The following is a 22,207-nucleotide window of genomic DNA, read 5'->3' on the forward strand; positions in this document are numbered from 1 at the left end:
TGGGAAGGCCACGTATAGTTAGGACTCCCGAAGAGCAACGTGCCTATGACGAGCGCCATCGGTCATGTAAAGATTTAACTTTAGCAAAGAAGCTCCCCATGGTTGTAATAGAACCCATTGATGAATATCACAGTAATCACGAAGCTATCATCACTCCCGTTTCACAATAATGCGTATATACTGTAAATAAATATTTCGTGAAGTGCATTTCTTTGTCTCTTGGTGAATCATTTGTGGTGGTGCTCTAGAGCTTCGCTGACCCACCACCTTCAGAGAGTAAAAGGGCTCCAAATGTTGTTTTTTTTTTAACTGAAAGTCTTTACTGGCCAAACTGGTAATGTCATGACGATAAATGTAATGTGGGAAGGACAGCTTGTTCCCAACGGTTTACAAGATGTTTAAGGGAGTGATGAGTAGCCCCCGAGTATAGCAAGTTAGTCACGCTTTTCTGCAGCTGCCCACACGCGCCGCAATAACCGACCTTCATTTTGTTTCCTCTTATACCCCAGCTACACTAGCGCTCTCAACTTTCAGTTACACTAGCTACACAATAGCTCTCAACATGGCAAGAAGTGTTCGGTTTTTCTCTATGAATATAAAAGATTTGCACTATTCCTTGGAAAAGAAGGGACTAATGAAGGGAGTGAAAGAAGTGCTAGAGCTTAATTTAGTGCAGTTAAAATCATGTTCAAGACTCTCCGTACCCAGTTTTCTGGTGGTTTTGGAATTTTATCTTCCTTTAACTGTGGTGGAGTGTTACGAAGTAAATAGGTGAAAAAATAAGGCCCTTCTGTGGCACCAGGGTTGGCGGAGATTTATCTAAGCTTTCTTTATTCTGCCGCGATTGATCGTGATTGATGGTATGAAACAAATCCCCTCGAAGAGTTGTGTTGTCAAAAAAAAAATGTCGACGATATCGTTGTGCATGTTTTTCAGACTGGAATGGTGGGAAGTGGGGGATGTTAATAGGGTCATCAGCTCCTGAGTTGAAGTTCACGGTGGAGCTGCCAGAGAATAACGTGCTGTAGTTCTTGGATCTACAAATTCATATGGCGAATCATTATGCTGGGAATGCGAAAAAACTAATACAAAACCGATCCTTCTAAAAAAGAGCTGCCACTCCAATCCTGTAAAAGCGGGTGCTGTTAAGTCATTGATTACTAATGATTTAAACAGGTCTTGTGTACATTTCATAGCGAAGGCGGTCGAAGGGCAGTGTGAGAGGCTGATTACCACGATATACGAAGAAGATTTCATTAGGAGGCAGGTGACTATAATGAGCAGGGCAAGGGAAGAGAGAGAAAAGAGATCGAAACAAAGTCTCAGTCATGCCATATTTTTACGCAATTTCTCACACTGTAAAGCTTGTGCGACGAACTTTGGAGTAAATGTGGTTTTCAATACAGATTTCAAGTTGAGCAACCTTGCCCCATTTCAATAAGAAAGGAAGGGGTGCTGGACAGCCGTTAGGAAGAAATCGCTACCTTGTGAGGAAGGAGTCGCGTATGAGATACCGTTAGCGTGTTGGTTTAAGTATGTGGGGAAAACTTCCAGGTGTTTGAAATATAGACTAACTGAGCATAAAAGAAAGGTAAAGATCAAAGCATCCAATTTTGAAATAGCAACACATATACAGAAACGCAACAATCGCACGGCACAGTGGTTGGAGACAGAAGTAGTACGCGAAGAGGACAATGATGTCAAAATAGTTGTAAGAGAAACAGTTAGAATTAAGTCAATAGGCAACTGTATAAACCAGGCATCCTTGTACCTTGGTGGCAATACCAAAGTCTTCCTCCAGTTATATGTCGTTTGGTTCTTGCTTGAGTGTATGTGCGTGTTTTTTTCGTCCAGTGTAGCAGTATAATCAGTTCGTGGAAAGTTAGGTTTCAGTGCGAAGGTGATAAATAGCGTCGCAAATTCGCGTTGCATTCGAACTTGCGACCAGTCGGTGCGAAAGGCGTCACCCATTATAATTCCAAATGCTCCCCATGGTTTGAGGTGACCCTCTCTGCAATCTAGGCGCTCCAGCCCTCTCTTTTCGTAATAGACCCTTTCCGGAATTCAGTGCCATATGGTGACTCAAATGGCAGTTTAACTTTTACCGTACTAATGGCGGCAATGAACCTATGGTGTGCACTATTTTATGGTGCACTGTCAGTTTCGCAAGTCAACGGTAAACGAGAATGTGCGCTTCACTGTTCAGTTATTTCTCAATCTCTTTCAGTTTCGATAGTGAAAAAAAAATGCAACCGGTCAGAACGAAGCACGAACCCACATAGACGCCTTGACAAAGTTTGATACAGCAAGGGGCTATGGAAGTCGATTCTGCGCTACTAACGGATTTCCTGTGCCCGAGTTAGAAATGAACGCTTACGCAGCTCTCGCATCCAATTCCTGCTTCACGTCGCGCTAACGTCTAGAATGTATAGGCCTCGAATCATCTGCTTAGTAACATCTTCAACTTTTCCCTTCATCAGTAAACAGAAGGCAGCCATTAGTATAGTACATATGCCATTTTCAGATGATGATAGTGATCAAAGTGGCCAGACTGAATACCTGAAAGGGTCTTTTGAGATATCACAAGAGCTCGCTGTCCTAAGCAAGCACAAGTGTGTGAAATAGACTTAATTTGCCTCGCTCTCTGCTCTTGAAGTTAGAATTGACGGCGCGTAAAAACTAAGGAGAATAAGAAGAATAGACCGATCTCACCGAGCGTTCCACGCATGCGCGACGACGCCATAATTCTGGTTCACAGGAGGTAGGCTACAGTGAAACGGGTCAGCTCGTGTCGTCTCGTGCTCTGCTCGTGGCGACCCGCAGCGGGGATGTCGCGCGTGCAGAAAGACTACAGTTCCCACGATGCATGCCTAAAGCTCCTCTACCCTGGGAAAAGTGGCGTCATTCATTGCTGTGGAAACGCTCGAGACTCGCGCCACGCGCCTCTTCTGGGAAGAACATGGCGTGTGAAATCTAGCTCAGTTACAGTACTGCTGTGCTGTGCCGCCATGATCTTCCCAAGGGCTGCACGTTGCACGTGCCTTGTGCATCGACGCACCTTGCGCTACTTTTGAAACACGAAGGGACTTTATGCATGGCAGCAGCGGCGGCGTAGCGAAACTGGCTGGTGAGATCGGTCTATTGGATCTAGAAAAAAACAAAAAAAAGCACTGTTTACCTTGCACGTTGACCGCTTCCATAGCTTTGACGTCCTTGAAAAAGCGGACGTCAATGAGGGACGCGCAGTGGATGACGCAGTCCACTCCGGTGAAGGCCTTCATCACTGTCTCGACGTCGCAGACGCTGCCCACGGTCTCCCTCATCGGCTTGTCGGTTCGGTGCCCTGAGTCGATGATGAAAGCGGAATTTTTGACTCGATGGCTGCTGTCATAGCGCCGTCGGGTACAGAATGATACTCTCTCTTGTTAACAAGTTAGCTGAACAATATTAGACCCTTTTCGAAATTTAATCTGGCAACTTTGATCATTATCATCATCGTCAATGTATGGCATCTTTGGCAAACTAGTGGCGGCCTTTTGAGGCTGATGAAGGAAGAAGATGAAGGATACTACCAAGCGGAGTATATGTGACATGCCCCGGTTCAATAGAAGAACTTGTAGTTGGGATAGTTGGGAAACCTTATAAAGCATAGTGTAAGGTGCAAAAAAAAAAAAAAAACACCGGACACAAGGAAGAAAACACACACAGGCGCCTGTCTTCCTTGTGTCCGTTTTTTTTTTTTTTTTTTTTTTTGCCTTACATTATGTTTTATAACTGCTGCTCAAGACGTCAGCACGAGAAGACACACGAAAAAGATACAACGGCTGCTTAAGCTTTTGTTTCGGAGTGGTCTATTCAGTCTCTTGGCACGAGTTTGACTCTAAAGCCTTTTAATCTAAAAACATTAATCCAGGGGCTTATGGGCAGCCGCGTTGTAGCGGTCCGTTCCTATGATCACACTATCAAAACTGAAACAACTCGAGAAATAATTATGAGGTGGTCATGGAACCAAATCCCTACACGCAACGCGGCGCGCGTGGCATTATGGGCCATGGTTAGCCATGGAGAGGAGTGGCATAGTTTCGGTTTCAATCCATCTGTTGACGAAGTAGTGCATCTCAGAATTGCATGCAAATAAAGTCAACTAGCGCATGCATTTCACCCATTAATCTTTGGGAAAATCCTCGTTGGAACACGGACCTCCAGCAGCGGTAAAGGCCTGCCTAGTCTTACCTTGGAGTAAAAATTCGGCCTGCTCTGTACTATACCTTTCTGGTGGCCTGGCTGCGACTCCACGGCCCGTTTTCCCGAAGACGGTTAACTTTAACCGCAGCAAAAACTTAACCGTGCTTCTTTACTAGGTGTTCGTACAAGCGCTTAGCCGAAGTTTTACGAGGGCTAGATGCGCGATAGCTCCGTATTATATAATGGGATGGTAGCTCGTGCCACCTAGTGGTTGTAGTAAATGTGAACGGCTTTCGCGGCAAGCTACCTTAAAAAGAGAGACCCGAGTACTCGCGCTGTCGGGCTTTCGCGACGCAGCGCGGCCTACATTTGGGCTTTGGACATGACGGTACGCCAACATATCTCGAGCTAGAGCACTTTTTAGGAGCTATGATGGTCTAATCTTTCTCCGTCGAGCATCGCGTGTGCATCGAGCTGCGATTGTCTAGTGGCCCAGCGGTTCATAAAATCGGGTGTAAAAGATCGTTTCAAAAGCGGTTAGCAAAAGCGGGGTGCCAGTTTGGTTCCGCTCCCCAGTGTGAACAGGTATTTACGTGGCTTTTGGTGACAGTATATCAGTTTAAACGTATCTTCCTGGACGTCGATCGGCACAGGAATAAATAGTTAATCCCTAATGTCTTGTCAAGGCCGCAAAACGTTCCGTGCGTAGCCTCAGCAAGCAAAGATGCTTTTAATTGGCAAATACGGGAAGCGAGTAAAGCGGGTGCCGCTCGCGGTACGCTTCTCTGTCTTTTGTTGGGGAGTTTAGTCGGAAATAAGCAAACGAGCAGATTCGCCACCCGTTTGTTGAGGAAGTACAAATTCAGGGAGTTCGCGCCATTCCTTTCCTCAACTGGGCACCCATATGCCCAGTCACGGCCCTTCGAGATTGAGCGGCCGTGACCCAGCAAACATCCAGCCCCCTTGTGTGACAACGCGCCATAACTGGGCCTTTTCGGGTGTTTTGGAACAATACTTTTCGAGAAGACTGCGGGAAAAATGCAAGAAGTTATTTTGTGAGAAAACTATTAGACTACGTTCGAGTCGGAACGGAAACCTTTCACGTGTCGATTTCTCATAAGAACGAGCTTCCATGGCCCGGTTAAGCTACTGAGACGTACTATAATTTCATCAAAATGGGAAAGACGGAATCATATTATCTACCTCCTTTAAGTGATAACCTTCACCGTTCAATGAACAGCGAAACCAATCAGTCGCCTGTCTTTGAGTCGCATCTAAAGAAGCAGCTATTCATCATATTTAAAACTTCCATCGCGTGCGCTAGCGGAAAGACAGTTCAGTAAAGTTCAGTTTGAGGCACACGAGGCATGCTACGGTGTAAACAGAACGGTCAGAGTTCTGGTGTATATAGTGTAAATAAAATTGGCACGAATTACTGCCTGAACGTATTGAAAAGTAATATCAAAGTAATATCGTTACTTTTGGGAATTAATTGTAATGTAACGTCATTATATTTGGTCTGCGGTAATTTGTAATCTAATTTAATTACATTTTCGCTGTTTTCAGAAAAGCGGTTAGTAATGTAATTTAATTATTTTTAAAAGTAACTTTGGCAACTCTGGAAGCTAACGGCTGTACCCTTTATATCGGGCGATAGCTTGCACCGCTCAGCCAAAAAACTGGAAAAAAGTATGATTTTTTTTCGCCAACAGACCGACCGATCTCAATAAAAGTTCAGCACATGCGTGACGCCGCCATAACTTTAGTTCACAGGAGGCAGACGGCGGTGCACGAGAGGGCTCGTGACGTCTCGTGCTCTACGCAGGCAGTGCTCTAGAGAGGTTGCTGCAGGTGCTGTAAGACTAAAGTTTCCCTCGATGCACTGCGGCAGCGATGGTGTAGTCAAACTGGCTGGTGAGATCGGTCTATTTGCTTCCCTCTGAAATTGTGTAACTCACCAAGACGACCTTTGGAGGTTCGGGCAAAAAACTAGAAGATCACCCCCGCCTCTTCCCCTCAGCAAGGGAGTCGCCAATTTTCCCCTGGTCGAACCTATACTCCATCTCACTAAATGCGCGCAGTACAGGAGAAAGCAAGGCTAGGCGAGGCGAGAAAGTGCGAGCACTAGGAAGGCTGACGAGGAGGAGAGACACCTCCTCTCCTTTCTAACGTTCCCGGTGCTCGCCCTTCCTTCCCTCGCCGTGAAATGTTCTCCTCTCCCGTCCCACTTTTATAGTGCTCGCCCTTTCTCTCTTCGCCTGGCGTTGCCTTCGACTGCACTGCACGCAAATAGTGACTCGGAGTATAGTCGGCATTCCTACGGCGCCGGGCCCACTGGGAGACAGGGTGGAGATTTTGGGCCGGAGCCACGCGGGAGGGAGTCCCAATTTTCTTCTCTCCCGCCTGTCCCCAGCTTTGTCAGTTAATTGTACGTCACTAAATTCTTCCTAGAGACTTTCCAACAGGATTCCAATCTCCTCTTTGTTATTGAAATCCCCTTAACCTTCATTCTTCGATCCTCGTCTGCAAAATTGTGACATGTCTTGCTGAAACGTGCCCACAGTTGCCAGACTAGTGCCCAAACAGAGCGTTGTCTGTCCAAGGTGAGGCCAGCCTCTGGAGCGAGGCCTCTAGTCTGGCCACCGCGGATGAAAATAATTACGCCAGATCAGTGGCCATTGTTATGACCTTGCTGCTGAGCATGTACCTTCTGCGGCATTTGTTTTTTTTTTTTCGAAAGTAGAGGTTAGAATGTCCAAAAGCACGGCGCGATGACGTAACGTGCTAGCGATGTATAACATAAACATAAATAGCGCTTGATATGTACGTATCAAGTGCCAGGCATGTTATGGCGCAGGTCATGTAACACATGGCTTTCGTGAACCTTATCAGAGGTTGCACTTTCTTTTTTGGACCCTTTCCAGAAGCCAGAATACACAGAAAGAATAAAACACACGAAGGACGAACACAGACGCACACAGTTCTTTCAATGAGCAACGAACATTTATGAAATGCCCATGACACTACGACCGTGAACTTCAAAGAATTGAAAAATTTGAAAAAAAGAGAATCACGCTGGCTTCCAGAAGCCAGCGTGATTCACTTCAATCTTGAAACGTTCAGCTGGACAAGACATCAGTCCAATCTGTTCGAAACTCACAACCCTTTGTAGGTGCTCCCCAGATTTAAACCTCGTTCGGCTGAACTCCACGGCCTAAACCGTCCTCCCCCTCCGGGTTGTGTGAATCTTCAGAAGTGAGTATACAGTAAAATGGCAGCGACCTCTGTCTCCAAACACCTAAACGAAGAGAATGCAGTATTTAAAGAGCGATTGTTTAAATTGGTTTAGAAGTCATAAAAGAGTCGTTTCGGGGATTAAAACACAACTTATTATTTGTAATTTTCCATTCTAAATTTAACGAAAAAGTGACGTCATGTTACCTGACATCCCGCGACGTTGTCACGTAATCAGATCACGTGACATCACTTTCTCTTCTAAATTTAGCGGAGAAACTTAAACGACGCCAATTATCGATTATATGTCTGTCGACAGTTTTTTTTTTTTTTTTTTTTGTTAAAAAATGTATTTAGGACGATTACCGACTAACCTCGCAGTTTGTACCGTTCCGATCGGCAGGTCTGGGGCTGTACGCTCGAAGCATTTTATCCTGACGACGCGGCAGGATTCTTACCCAGATGGTTCTCGAACGGCCTGATATCCATGAGTCGAATTTCCTTGACCGTGGGCTGGTCTTCCTGCAGAAGCCTGACGATATGCTGGCCCAGGAAGCCACTGGAACCAGTCACGAGGACAACGCGAACTGGACGCCCTGCGGCCAAACGTTCCCTTAGCGTCTCGGCCAATAGGAAGCTCAGTTCGTGGGCGCCACCATGTTCCGCTTAAACGCTCGGTCTGTGAAATCTAAAGTTGATGACCTCGGTATACTTTATGACTGTCTTGGTTTTTCTTTTGATGTCATTGTGCTGTCAGAAACTTGGTATAAAGATGACTCGAATGTTTTTAGTCTGCCACAATACAGGCATTACTCGCTTTGCCGTGAAGAGATGGGAGGGGGTGGGGTATCTTTGCTTGTACAAAATGCTTTAGAGTATGAACTGATATCTGAATTTACCCAAGTTACTGAAGATTATGAGCTGTTGTGTGTACGTTACAAGGAATATCTTTTCGCCGTTGTGTATCGCCCACCATCCGGAAATGTATCCAAGTTTATTGATTTCTTTGATATCTTTTGCAACTTTACAACAGTGAACCGCTATGTCCTTTTTCTCGGTGGTGAATATAATATTAACATGCTTGCAAACACAACAGCGCGACAGGCCTTCATGCAGGCGATTGATATAAATGCTTTGACTATATTTAAACGCAAGCAACGAGAGTCACTGGCTCCACGTCAACTTTAATTGATTTATTTGTCACTAATTCTGATGTATTCATCTGATGTTATTAGCGTTGATGTCAGCGACCATCTACCAATATTTCTGCTGATTAACAAACCTCTTGCAGCAGAAAAAGACCCGTTACAAAAAAAAGCTTTCGAAGTGCGAAATGTTACTGATGTCACAATGGAGGTGTTTAGAGATGCTTTACTCGCTGTAAATTGGGAAACAGTTTACTTGAAATTAGATGCCAATTGTGCATATGAATACGTTTTACGAACATTTAAAAAGCTGTAAAATGATACTTTTATAGAACCGTAAAACTGTGTAAAAAATTGCGCAAGCCGTGGATGACGAAAGAGTTTTTGAACAAAGTGCATAAGAAAACCGGCATGTGCCAGCGCTTTTTAAATACAAGAGACTCCGAAGCCCTAAGAGCCTTCAAAAAATATCGTAACCAACTAACTGGCTTGTTAAGGTGCGCGAAGTCCGCATTCTACACAACTCTTTTTACAAAAGATGATAATAAAAATTCGCGCATTATCTGGGAAAGGGCAAATAAGGCCTTGCGTCCTCTCCACGAGCGTCAAATATTAGATAATATAAACTGCGGAGACGATCCTTTGTCCGGCTGTGCTTTGGCGAATGGATTTAACAACTATTTTGTTAGCCAATCAAGTGATATAGCTACACCTCCAGATGGGCTTGACGCTAGCAGCTATATAAAAGGTAATTTCGAAAACTCTTTTTTTATGAGCCCTACTGATGAAGGATGAAGTGTGTTTGCAGTTTTTAGAAACTTGAAAAACTCCAGGAGTCAAGATGTAGACGATCTTAACATCAACGTGATTAAGCATACTCTCGACATAGTGGTACCGGTGTTAACGTATATATTTAATCTATCATTTTCTTCCGGTGTTTTTCCTAAAGTAATACAGTGGGCTAAGGTTGTCGCTTTGTTTAAAGGTGGGTTCAAGAATACGTTTAAAAACTACAGACCTATTTCTCCATATCCATTTTTTCTAAAGGTCACGAGAAAATCATTCATAAAATACTTTATATTTACGTAGAAAAAGTTTTCAATAATTTCTAATAGTCTGCATGGCTTCCGAAAACATCGCTCAACTGAATCAGCACTGTTAGTACAAAAGCAACAAATTATTGAATGTTTTGAGAATAAAGAACTCATCATGGGCGTATATATTGACTTCTTCAAAGCGTTCGATTTAATTAATCAAAAATATTTTTCATGAAGCTAGAAAATTACTGTATACGTGGAACGGCTCTAGACCTATTTAAGTCATACCTACAGTACCGTACGCAGCTTGTTAATCATAATAACTATATTTCAACCATTCAAAAAATTAGAACTGGTGTACCTCAAGGTAGTGTGCTCGGGCCACTCTTTTTTATAATCTTCATAAATCACATTGAAAATTGCGTACCGCATGCAAACTTTTGTCCTATGCCGATGATACGACTATTTTTATTAAAGGCGGCTCAGCAGATGATATAGAAAGGAAAGCAATAGGATTTCTTTCAAACATTGACTTGTGGACCAAAATAAATGGACTAAAAATAAATTCTGAAAAGACTAAATGTGTGCTATTTCGACCTCGAAGTAGACAAATATCTTATTCGTTTCAAATAATCTTAGGCTCATCAATACTAGAGGTGGTAAAGTCGGTAAAAACACTGGGTGTACTTTTCACTGAATCATTATCATGGAATGAGCACGTTGAATATGTCCATACAAACGCTAGTAAGTCTATTGGTCTCCTTTGTAGAAACCGTTATGTCTCTCCAACAAGTGTAAAATTGCTTTTATATTACTCTTTGGCTTATACTCACTATGTATATTGTCATTTAGTTTGGGGCCAAACAACAAAACATAACCTAACAAGACTACTACTAACCCAAAAGAGGGCAATTCGAATTGTTTCAAATGTTTAATTTTTGAATCCTTCTAAGGAACTCTTTTTCAAGCATCGTGAAATTCGTATTGGACAGCTGCACAGATTTCGGTTGTTGGTGACTTATAAGTTATGACGTAGCCTTAGAACACGACAATACTTTTTTTTTCATTTCTGCACTGTCATGTTTAACTAAGTTAGATCATATATACGTTACCCACCATGGCGGGACATGGAATGTTTCAACACCCCGTACTAATTATGGTTTTAATTAAAGTATGTGTTGCCATTTTTACTAAATGAGCTTGAAGCAAATGATGTGTGTATATTTGGAAAGTCAAATCGAATGTTAGCGGACATACTACTACAATCCCATTTTCTGTATGATACCGTGTAGTGTCACGCATGTGTTCTGAAATTGTTTCTATCTGTGTGGCACATGTCTTTTAGTTATCTTTCTAAGTATAATAATTGGAGTGGTGTGCTGGTGTATATTTGATTTTTTGGGTCTAGTGTAATTTTATTTTACACTGGTTTTCCGCCAAGGTGTGTATGGGAACTAGGGCCTCGTCAAGTTGCAGTAATCGATTATGTCGATTATGTCGGTTGTTTTTGGAATTAAAGACTCTCATGAAAAAACGGAGGCGGTGCTGCGTCATATTGTGATCAAAGAAGTGTTCCTGGAAAAACTGGGTGTAAGTTGTTCTTCTGTGGCAAGAATTCATCGGCTGTGAGGCCTGCTAAAGATCAGCCGGTCATACTTTATTTCCAAGACTATCATGAAAAACAAGGAGTTCTGCGGAATAGTGGGAAACTGAAGGGAACACGTATCTTTATTCAGAAAGACCATTCTCCAGAAACACTCCGAAAACGAAAAGAACTTTGGGGGCCGCTAAAACCAATAAAGATCACGGTATGAAGGTTTCTCTGGTAAACGATAAACTTCGCATTAACGATGCGTACTACGTATGGGACGACGCTTCTAACGCACGCATTCCAGTACAGGCGGCGAGTGGGAATGACATTCATAATAATGACAACTCAGTGGAAGTGACGAGCAGGGACGACGCTTTTAATGAACATATCCCAGTGCAGGCGGGGAGTAGCACACCGTCTACCACTTAGCATAGCATGCAGTTACAGTCCCCATCGCATCAGTTACGTGTGCTTTCATTGAATGCCAGAAGCATTGTAAATAAAACTGATAGTCTTGAACTGTTGCTTCTTTCGTATGATCCCCACTTAGTTGTTTTAACAGAAACTTGGCTCCACGACGGAATCCGTGACGATGAAATAATTTCACCGGGTTATCAACTATTTAGGCATGATCGTGGTTCGCGCGGTGTAGGCGTAGCAGTTATCGCAAAGTCCCATATCAATGTAACCTTACTTGATCAGGTTGACGACCATGAAAGTTTGTTTTTGAGTATATCATTGTGGGGTTTCACTGTTGTACTTTGCACTTGCACTTTGCGGCCGACTTCTTTCTTGATAACTTATATGATCATCTTCTAGCCCAGCATGCGCACAATGTTATTGTAACAGGCGATTTTAATTTGTCCGCTATCGATTGGAACCAACTGGCCTATGGAATGTCCAATTGCAGTGATAGAATCTTAGACATTATGCTGGCTTTAAACCTTCATCAAATTGTTTGTGAGCACACTCGTAAAAATGCTCGTTTGGATCTCTTTTTTGTTAGTCAAATGTTTCTCACTGGAGTGCTTAGTGTTGAACCTGCTATCTCAGATCATCGTTTGTTGTCTTTTTGTTGGACTGCTAGACACGTGGGAAGTACGCGGAATCGTTCTGTTGTGAATGTCAAAGATTATGAACGAGCTAACGATGTCGACATAATCGATTACCTCGATGATAAGTTAAATATTAACTCCGATCAAAGCGTTTCGGGCTTCTGGAAACATTTTAAGGAAGTTACAAAGTTTTCCATCGAACACTTTGTCCCTTCGAGCAAAGTACGTAATAAACGCCAAAACCCCTGGGTAAGCCGAGAAATTATTCAGATTAAGAGTAAATTAAAGCGGCGTAGAAGGCAACATAACACTGCATCAGAGTACTTCGAGGAACTTAAACAACAACTCGTGGCTAAGGTAAATTTAGCAAACACACGTTATTTTAATATCACGCTTCCTGAGTTCATTAAAAGTGACCCACAGAAATTTTAGCGTTATCTGGGATCGAATAGGGAAGTGTTAACAAAAATTAAAGTGGATGAAACCTTTGTGACCTTGGGTAAGGTAATAGCGAAAATTTTTAACCAATACTTCCAAGGTGTATTTATTCCAAAAGATGACAACGGGGCACCAGCCCCTCCTACAAGTTTTCTCGAGGCTCCTGTAATTTCAGTCGAAGGTGTCTTGTCAATGTTCCGTAAACTGAAAGTGAAAAAGTGTTCTGGTCCAGACGGTCTACAATGCCTTTTTTCAAACGTTATGCACCGCAATTAGCTGAATTTTTGACAAAGATTTTTTCAAGTTTTCTTACTTACCGGAGTAGTGCCAGATGACCGGAATAGAGCTCGGGTTGTACCGATTCACAAGAAAGGGGATAAGGTATTGGTGTCTAATTATAGGCCAATATCAATCACTTATAGTTGTTGCAAGTTATTGGAACACGTCGTGGCCGGTTATATTAAAGCTTTTTATGTAAAAAGGGTATCTTATCGCCTAAGAAGCATGGATTTAGGAAGGGAATGTCCACCGTCACGCAACTCGTGACGTCTGTTCATGACTTTCTTGCGATACTCGATGATTCAGGGCAATTAGATGTTTTTTTTAGACTTCTGTAGGGCCTTTGATTAGTAGCCGCATGCTAAACTGCTTTATAACCTCGAACTCATAGGACTTCCCTCTTACGTTATTAGTTGGATAAGTGCCTCCTTAAGAAATAGATCCCGATTCGTTGATGTTAACGGCCATGTTTCAAACGTTCTATCTGTCACTTCCGGCGTTCCCCAAGGAAGTTTGTTGGGACCACTACTATTTCTTATTTATATAAATGATCTAACCGAAATGGTCTCTCCGTCTGTTTCCATAAGATTGTTTGCGGATGATTGTATTGTTTTTAAAGACATCGACACTGCTGACGACCATCTTGCACTTCAAGAATCGTCAAGACCCTCCGCATCCTAGGAGTTCACTACCACCACGACGGCTCCGGGGCCGCGTATCTCCCCAAACTTATACAGACAGTCTCCCAACTTACACACCTAATTCAACGAATATGCTCTCGCCGACACGGACTCAAAGAAAGAGATAACTGCCGCATCCTTCAAGCAATGCTGATCAGCCGCATCACCTACGGGGCACCCTATCTTACTTTAAAACCACAAGAACATGCCAAGATTGATGTCCTAATCCGCAAATCTTATAAGACAGCCCTCGGCCTGCCTACCTTCACTTCTACCGACCGCTTATTGAAACTGGGTCTACACAACACCCTCTCGGAGATTATTGAAGCCCATCTCCAAAACCAACTGCAGCGCCTACAACTCACACCCGCCGGTCGTCATTTGCTCAAAACGCTAGGCCGGAAGGTGGTACAAACTCCGGACTCGCCACAACGCATACCTCCGTCAATGCGACGCAACATCCATGTCCTTCCCATTCCGCGTCATATGCACCCTACATACAACGCCGGCCGTCGTCAGCATCGCACCCGCCTCCTCATCAGAAAATACGGCAGCGACCCGACCACCCTCTATACAGACGCCTCTCCCTATCCTCAACGACCAGCTCACGTCGCTACTGTTGCCCGCATCGACAATGCCTTCCTCACCTCAGCAACCGTCTGCACAGCGTCTACTACCACGGCCGAAGAAGCAGCCATTGCCCTCGCAATGACCCAAGCCACGAGTCCCAGCATAACAATAATGTCTGACTCACAAGCTGCCTGCCGTCGCTTTGCACTCGGACGAGTCTCAGCTCTTACCCTGGCCATCCTTACTCAATGCCCCACCCTCCCTCATGCCCGCATAGTGTGGACACCCAGCCACACTGCCCTCCCTGGGAACAAGGTGGCACACGCCACCGCCCGAGCTCTCCTTCACCGGGCATTCCCAGAAGAGGCCAACAACGCAGCCAGCATTGCCAACTCCCTTACGCCCCTCTCCCAAACATACGCTGACATCCTCTACCACTACAGAGCAACCCGACGCACCTATCCCCCTCCCCACCCTTTCCTTTCTACCGCTGACGCCCGCATCTGGCGCCGACTTCAAACCAACACGTATTACAATCACCTCCATCTCCACCACATCTCTCCTGCTAACTACCCACTGAACTGCCCCCAATGCGATGAGCCCAACACCACAGCTCATCTCGTCGGGACGTGCCCCACCAACCCTCCACCACCCAGATCCCCTACCCTTGAGCAGTGGGAGTGCGTGTTGCAGAGCTGCCAGCTCGAAGACCAGGAGGCCCTGATCTCTCGGGCGAGGATGGCAGCCGCGGCACGCGGCCTACCGGAATAGGATGGCCGCCCACAGCTCCTAACTCTTTTCTCCCCTACCCCGTTCCTGTTGTTTCAATAAACGTTTTCTCTCTCTCTCTCTCTCTCGTAATGCCATCCGTATCGTGCAGAAACAGGGAAAGCAACCACGCAAGCGAGACACAAACACCACAAGGTCGTTACCGCGGTTTTCGCCATGTTTGTTTTCAAAGACCGTAGCGAAAGACTTCGAGAAAAAAAGCTGAAATATCTTAGCTAAATTTACTTTACGTCATAATTATTGAAATAATCTTTCGTAATTTATAAAAGGATAATATTATTTTTCTCTCTTTCCTTCCATTTTCCGGAAGGTAGCCTTTTCTCCGTTATTCGCTCGTTTTAACTCCCGGAGGAAAGGAAGAAGATAACAAAAAGAACAGGGGGAAATGCAGGGATTTCTTCGCCCCAACTGGGTTGACACGTCACCGCGACGTAGGGCATCGTCAGATTCTAGCTGACCGCGTGCGTGAACCCGAACGTTGGGGCGGAGCCTCAAACAAGAATCATTCTAGTTTGAGGCTCCGCCCCTTCTTTCTCGATACGTCACAATTCGAAAGGTACCCGTTTGCGACCAGAATAGCACCCCAGGGGTGCTATTCTGGTCGCAAACGGGTACCTTTCGAGTTGTGACGTATCGAGAAAGAAGGGGCGGAGCCTCAAACTAGAACTCGAAAGGTACCCGTTTGCGACCAGAATAGCACCCCAGGGGTGCTATTCTGGTCGCAAACGGGTACCTTTCGAGTTGTGACGTATCGAGAAAGAAGGGGCGGAGCCTCAAACTAGAACTCGAAAAGTACCCGTTTGCGACCAGAATAGCACCCCAGGGGTGCTATTCTGGTCGCAAACGGGTACCTTTCGAGTTGTGACGTATCGAGAAAGAAGGGGCGGAGCCTCAAACTAGAATGATTCTTGTTTGAGGCTCCGCCCCAACGTTCGGGTTCAGGCACGCGGTCAGCTAGAATCTGACGATCCCCCTACGTCGCGATGACGTGTCCACGCAGTTGGGGCAAAGAAATCCCCGCATTTCCCCCTGTTCTTTTTGTTCTCTTCTTTCTTTCCTCCGGGAGTTAAAACGAGCGAATAACGGAGAAAAGGCTACCTTCCGGAAAATGGAAGGAAGCAGAAAAAAAAATATTATCCTTTGATAAAATACGAAAGATTATTTCAATAATTATGACGTAAAGTAAATTAAGCTAAGATATCTCAGCTTGTTTTCTAGAAGTCTTTCGCTACGGTATTTGAAAACAAACATGGCGAAAACCGCGGTAACGACCTTGTGGTGTATGTGTCTCGTTTGCGTCGTTGCTTTCCCTGCTTCTGCACGATACGGATGGCATTACGAGAAAAAAAAAATATTACGTGAAGGTGCGCTGCGACACCGATCATCCTTTGTGAAGCCGCCGTGAACATAAGCTGCTAATTAAATTTCCTCTTTGCCTGTGAAGGAGACTTGCGATAGATACAGAGCTGACGACTACTCTGTGGGAGTATATGACAAGTCATGCGATCGACGCAGAGTGCAACGGTTGTGAGCATTCTGTGGATGATGCAGGAAAGTTTCTTCGGGCAGTTTTAATAATGCTTTGCTCCTTTGCTCACTGCAGTGATTATGCCGGTATAGTTTCCATAAGCCATGCTCTTCTCTTTCGGCGCTGAAGCAATGCACGTGACGGCATAATCTCGGGCAGTCTTTTTCACTTATTTTAATTTGCAGAATAGATCGCGCCAAAAAAAAAAAAAAAAAAAAAAAACGGTTTTTACGTTTTTACACGTCCCTACATAGGTACCTCGCTTTCCCATTGGCTTCATTGCGCGTGACGATTCAACGCCATTTGCCATGGAAACGTTCGTGAAACTAGAAAGCCTCTGTTTGCCGCTAACAGTCGTTTTTCGAGTTCGGGTTGTGACGACAAAATGACGTAAGAACAAGAATGCACGGGACTATTTGCATTGTTATAACTCGACAACCGTACCCTTGGCGAGTTAAACTCGAAAGAACATGGCCGCGATGCTCGTCGGATCGACCGCGGCTGGGGTTTGACATGCGATCGGTCACTTGATCAACGCGCACACGAATACTTTCGTGCTGTTGGATGAGCCCATTCGGCGGCAGGTCAGGGTCGAAGAGCACAGTGAGTTGGCGTTTAACGTCTCCGATGTAACGCTTGGCAAGATGCAAGACTTGGCTTCTATTTGTGCCGGTGTTATGAAGCTTGAAAGTGGTGGTGTTGTTGTGGCTCGTACGGTAGCGTTGCTGAGATTATGAAGACGGTAATAGACCTTTATTCAGCGTTGCCGTGCACTAAGATTCAAATCCTCACCTTGACACAAAGGGAACCACGTTTCCGCGAGCACGGAGGCAGCAGCCAACGGTCTGAGAAAGAATTGTGCCGCCGCCACGACCGCCAGCGATCGCCCCAACGGCAAGAAAACAAACGACAAGCTCATTGAGGTTTGTGTAGTGTTGACTACTGATTCATCGGACGACAAAGGTGAATGATGTAAAACGCAACGTAAGTTTGCCAGCGTATTGCAAAACGAATTTGTTTCGTTGAAAATTTAATTTGTGGAATTCGTTAACGCCTTGAAAGTTTGACGGGGACCGCATTGTGAACGCAGGCTTCCCACAAGTGTTTTCTACAGTGTGTGCTTTGGCTGCATGCATATAAAGACAAAAACACTGCCTATATGGTGCATAAAATAAAATAAATTTCGTTTATCTTGATAATGTTGACTATCTATTGAGTGCTGTTGATAGTAGTGGCGTAGCCAGCAACTTCTAAGGGGGTGAGGATGGAGGGGGGTTGAGGTGGTTGGGATGTTCGTGACTTGGGGTGCGGGGGGGATGGTGTCGGAATTTGTGTGTATATTCTAGGGCCCGCCGGATTTGGGGAAGGAAGGAGCGAAGCCCCATAAACCCCCCCCCCCCCCCCCCCCGACTTTGCCACATAAGGGGAGCATCCTACATTCACAGGCTGCTATAAGCATATGCATAGCCACTGAGCTCGTACCACAATGGCAAGATAGTTGCTGACATTCTTCACGTTACGTAGCAGTTCTTTCTTTAGTACATATGCTCGCTTTTCCTTCACACATCTACTCTGCCTCCGCTTGTCGTTTATGCTTGATGGTGATAAGCCAACAGTGCGTATTTGCTCTGCATCACAGGCAAATTTCAAAAATCCAGCTCACACTACTCTTTAATTTCAATGAGTTACTGTAACTTTTGAAACGACAATCTATTTAATTGCTATAATACCCTTGACATTAAACACACGTGTGTTGAATGTAGGACAATTCTATTTTTATTGTTTTTCTTGGTCACGAAGATGACAACCATCCACAAGACACTGGCTAAATTTCTCGTCTACAGTGGGTAACAATGTTACCATACTCTGTCAGACTAAACTGCTGATGTCTAGAGAAGTAACGATTCATTTTAGGACAGACCTGTTTGTAGTTTATTGCCTGGCATCGAAAAGTGTTCTTATGACTTTCCGATGACTGACTTGCAATTCCAGCAGCTTGGCGTGAAAAGGTAAAATATCTAATTGATACAACAAAATGCCATCGGCAACCCATCCAGATTTTATTGCATGATTGACAGTAGCTACAGACCGCAACAAATTGTCAACTGAAGACATAGGTACTAAGCATGCACTAACTTCGAAGCGGTAGAAACCCTGAATTTTAAACGTCAACTTACCACCATGTTGTTAATGGCAAAATGGTGTTTACGGCAAAGAGTTGGAGTCCTTCAGAATGGTGACGGTCTCCTTCAGACCGATGATGACGGTGACGAAGGTTTAGTTAGAGTCTAAGTTTAGTCAACGCGCCCGACGACGTCGGTGTGCTTGTCATGGTGGCGACGAAAGCCTTCTTTCGCACATGCTTCAGCTGCCTCGGTCCGGGGTTTTGTCGACCCAACCGTCTCTTCCCAGCCGGTTGACAGCGATACTCACGACGGCCGTCACGGCTCTGATCACCATCCACTGGGCATTAGCTATGTGATCATCGGGGGCAACCGCGCCCTTGTAGTTCCCCGTTGCGAAAAATCTCAGTGCGATTCAATTAGTAGCTGCTGCTCGACGGTCATCATCTCTCATCGTCGCCGTCTCTCGTTGTCACACCGCGATCACACGGTGCTTTTCGACAAGCGGTATTGTCGTCAGAAACAGTCGTCGTGCATCGCGAAGGCAATCGGGTGCTCGCGGAAAACCCGTCATTTTACGCGTTGGTCGAGCCATCGTTGAGCAACAAGCATCGCCGCCATTTTCTACGCTCTAGAATCTTGCCCAAAGCTTGTTCCCCTTCGTGCAATAGAAAGAGAGGTTAAAAGCACGAGCGCATCACCCCGAACGATCTTGCACGAACGTTGGCTTGCACTGCGCAAGCGCGCCTGCTCGACAGGGACGTTGAAAGCCCGGAACACGTTCTTGTAGCTCCTACACCCGCACTAGCTCGCACTCATAGTGAAACAGAGAGTAGGGTGTGTCGAGTAATACCGCAGTTAATCTAGTGACGGGATTTACGCTATGTGCTACGTAGGTCGGACGTGGTCATACGTCACTTTGTCGTCACGGTCCGAACTCGAAGAGCGACAGTTACGGCAAACAGTTGCTTTCGTGTTTCGCGAACGTTCCTATGGGAACCGCGTGGAATTATCACGCGGGCTGTGGCCAATAGGAGCGCGCGGTTCGTAAGGGGGAGGAGTTTTCGAGAAACACGAACGTGACCGTTTGTGACCAGGATAGCACCCCAGGAGAAGAAAACAACCGGAAGCAAGGTTTAATTTATTTATATGTTTACCTATAAAAATCTCAGCTTTTAACCATATTTATCCTTCTGCTGGGTGATTTAGACGAGCCAAATGTAGTGACCCATGAGCCTTTTACAACACGTCCAACGTTTAAATCCAAAAATTTCCCTTATTCGAACATAACAACACTTGCTTCTCGATGTTGCTGTCCGCAAGACGAGCAAGTGGAGAAGAGGGTAAGGCTTTGGAAGGTCAGTCTTGAAAACTACCAGACCTTCTTTCTGAAGGTTGGATTCGTTGTTTAGTTTCAAGGTGGGGAATGAGGAGAGAGAGAATAAAGGTACATGTTTGTGTACCTTTTAAGTGACGAATGTTCGGGATACAAGGATGCGTTCAATGTCTGGTAACCTGTTCTTTTGGTGTAACCGTAGGTTTTTTTGTGGAAGTCCAGTAGCGGCTGTAGTAGGCCGTAGGTGTAAAGATAGTGCGTTCACGGTCAGTGCCAGCAGCAAGAACAACTTCTTTATTTTTAAGCGCGCGCTCCTTTTGTCTCTTCGCGTGCACGCAGTGATCCTCCCGCTAGCATATGGTACATCCTCCTTTCTTTGAGGGAACAAAGATGTACACAACAACCACAAGCAGCGCGTGAAGCGGGCTGTACTCGTTTAGATTAGTTCTGCCTGTTGGAAGCCTTTTATGTAGCCCAGGCGTTGTGGTAGCCTTCTAGGTCTCTTGGACTGAGGTCCTGCTCCTGATGACGCCTGCTCAAGAGCGGGTAAGGTCGGTGGGTGAGGCGACACCTGGTTTCGAGGAGGCTCTGGTGGTGAGGGAGACTGTGATCCTGAGGGAGGCTGTGATCCATCTCTTGATGGTGGCAAGCAATCGCCGTTGTCGTCCTCTGAGTCGCTGTCGTTGATGGAGATGAAGAAACCTTCCGGTGTCTTTCGAAGATGCTGTCGGTTACGGCGGAGGATCCGGCCGTCCTCGGTAAGCACCGTGTAAGACCTTGGGGCCACCAAGCCTTGCACTTGTGCTTTACGCTCCCATCGCCCGTTGTTAAGGATTCGCATGATGTCTCCCTGCTGAAGAGGAGCTAGCTGTCTTCCTTTCGTCTCGTTCTGGACGTGCTTTTTGACCGGAGATGCGGGAGACGCGGTGAAGTCGGGAAGTAGGGTTCGTAGTTCTCGACCCATCAGTAGTTCTGCGGGTGAGCGGCCATCTTCAAGGGGAGCTGCCCGGTAGTTGAGGAGGCCCAACCAAAAGTCTTCTTTGGCACTCTCCGTTTTTCGTAGTATACGCTTTACAACTTGTACACCTTCTTCAGCCAGACCGTTGGACCTTGGAAATATTGGACTTGAACAGTATGCCGAAAATCATAACGCGCAGCAAAATCCTTAAATTCTTTCGAGGAAAATTGTGGGCCCCCATCCGTGCAAACTTCAAGAGGTAAACCATAGCGGGCAAATATTTGAGCTAACTTGTCAATGACCACCTTTGCTGTGGTTTCTCGAAGGTGTTCCACTTCTGGATAATTTGAATAGGCGTCGTATACAGCCAAGTAGTGTTTACCGGAGTGTTGGAAGAGATCCGCAGCTACCCTGGACCAGGGATGGTTGGGAACGGTGCGGATCGAGAGAGGCTCGTCTGGCTGTCTGTAGGCAAACTTCTTGCAAGTTTAACATCTGTCGATGAAAGCGGTAATATCGGCGGTCATTGCTGGCCAATACATCAATCTTCGGGCCTTGGACAGGCATTTACCCAGCCCCAGATGGCCTTGATGTAGTCGTTTCAGCATCTCTCTTCGCATAGCTGTCGGAATGACTGCTTTCTTTCCTTTTAGCAGTACTCCGCTAACCACCGAAAGTTCTGGTGTAAACCGCTTCAGCTCACCTTCCACAGGTTTCGATGATTGGAGGCAGGTGATGACTCGCTGGAGAGCGAGATCGCTGACTGTCGCCTCCTGTAGGCGAGCTAGTGTGCCTTGGCCCACTACCTCAGAGAGGACGCCCACTGCATGCACTTCTACATCCGTCGTGGCCTCTCCCTGAGATGGATCTGATGGAATCCTCGATAAAGTGTCGGCAACCACCAACTTATTACCTGGGACAAGCTGCAACTCGAAATCATACTTCAGTAGTCGTAAAAATAGTCGTTGGAGACGAGGAGGCATGTCTCCTATTTCTTTTTTTGAAATGGCCAACAGCGGATGATGGTCTGTTTCGATGGCGATATGTTTTCCCAGTACGTAGTCGTTAAACTTTTCGCAACCGAAGACTATGCCCAAGGCCTCTTTTTCAATCTGAGCATACCGGCGTTCAGTATCAGTGAGGACCCGAGACGCGTAGCCTACCGCACGCCAGTCCATTCCATGCTGCTGAAGCAACGCAGCCCCTAGAGCAAATGCGGACGCATCAGTTGACAACTTGCTGGGCAACTCGGGATCATA

General features: G+C 45.5%; 1 protein-coding gene across 1 annotated transcript in view; it reads right to left on the reverse strand.

The window, feature by feature from the left end:
- The window catches only part of LOC115311647 (3 beta-hydroxysteroid dehydrogenase/Delta 5-->4-isomerase type 4-like), a 46,031-nt gene that overhangs the window by 20,918 nt on the left and 2,906 nt on the right, over positions 1-22,207 (reverse strand). Inside the window, exons 2-3 of the mRNA XM_040217545.2 lie at positions 7,878-8,015; positions 3,179-3,343 (exon numbers count right to left, since the gene is read on the reverse strand). Of these exons, the coding sequence (XP_040073479.1) occupies positions 3,179-3,343; positions 7,878-8,015 (303 nt within the window). The remainder of the gene's footprint in view (positions 1-3,178; positions 3,344-7,877; positions 8,016-22,207) is intronic.

Source organism: Ixodes scapularis, unplaced genomic scaffold, assembly GCF_016920785.2.
Source record: "Ixodes scapularis isolate PalLabHiFi unplaced genomic scaffold, ASM1692078v2 PGA_scaffold1__304_contigs__length_218370807, whole genome shotgun sequence".
Taxonomy (NCBI): domain Eukaryota; kingdom Metazoa; phylum Arthropoda; class Arachnida; order Ixodida; family Ixodidae; genus Ixodes; species Ixodes scapularis.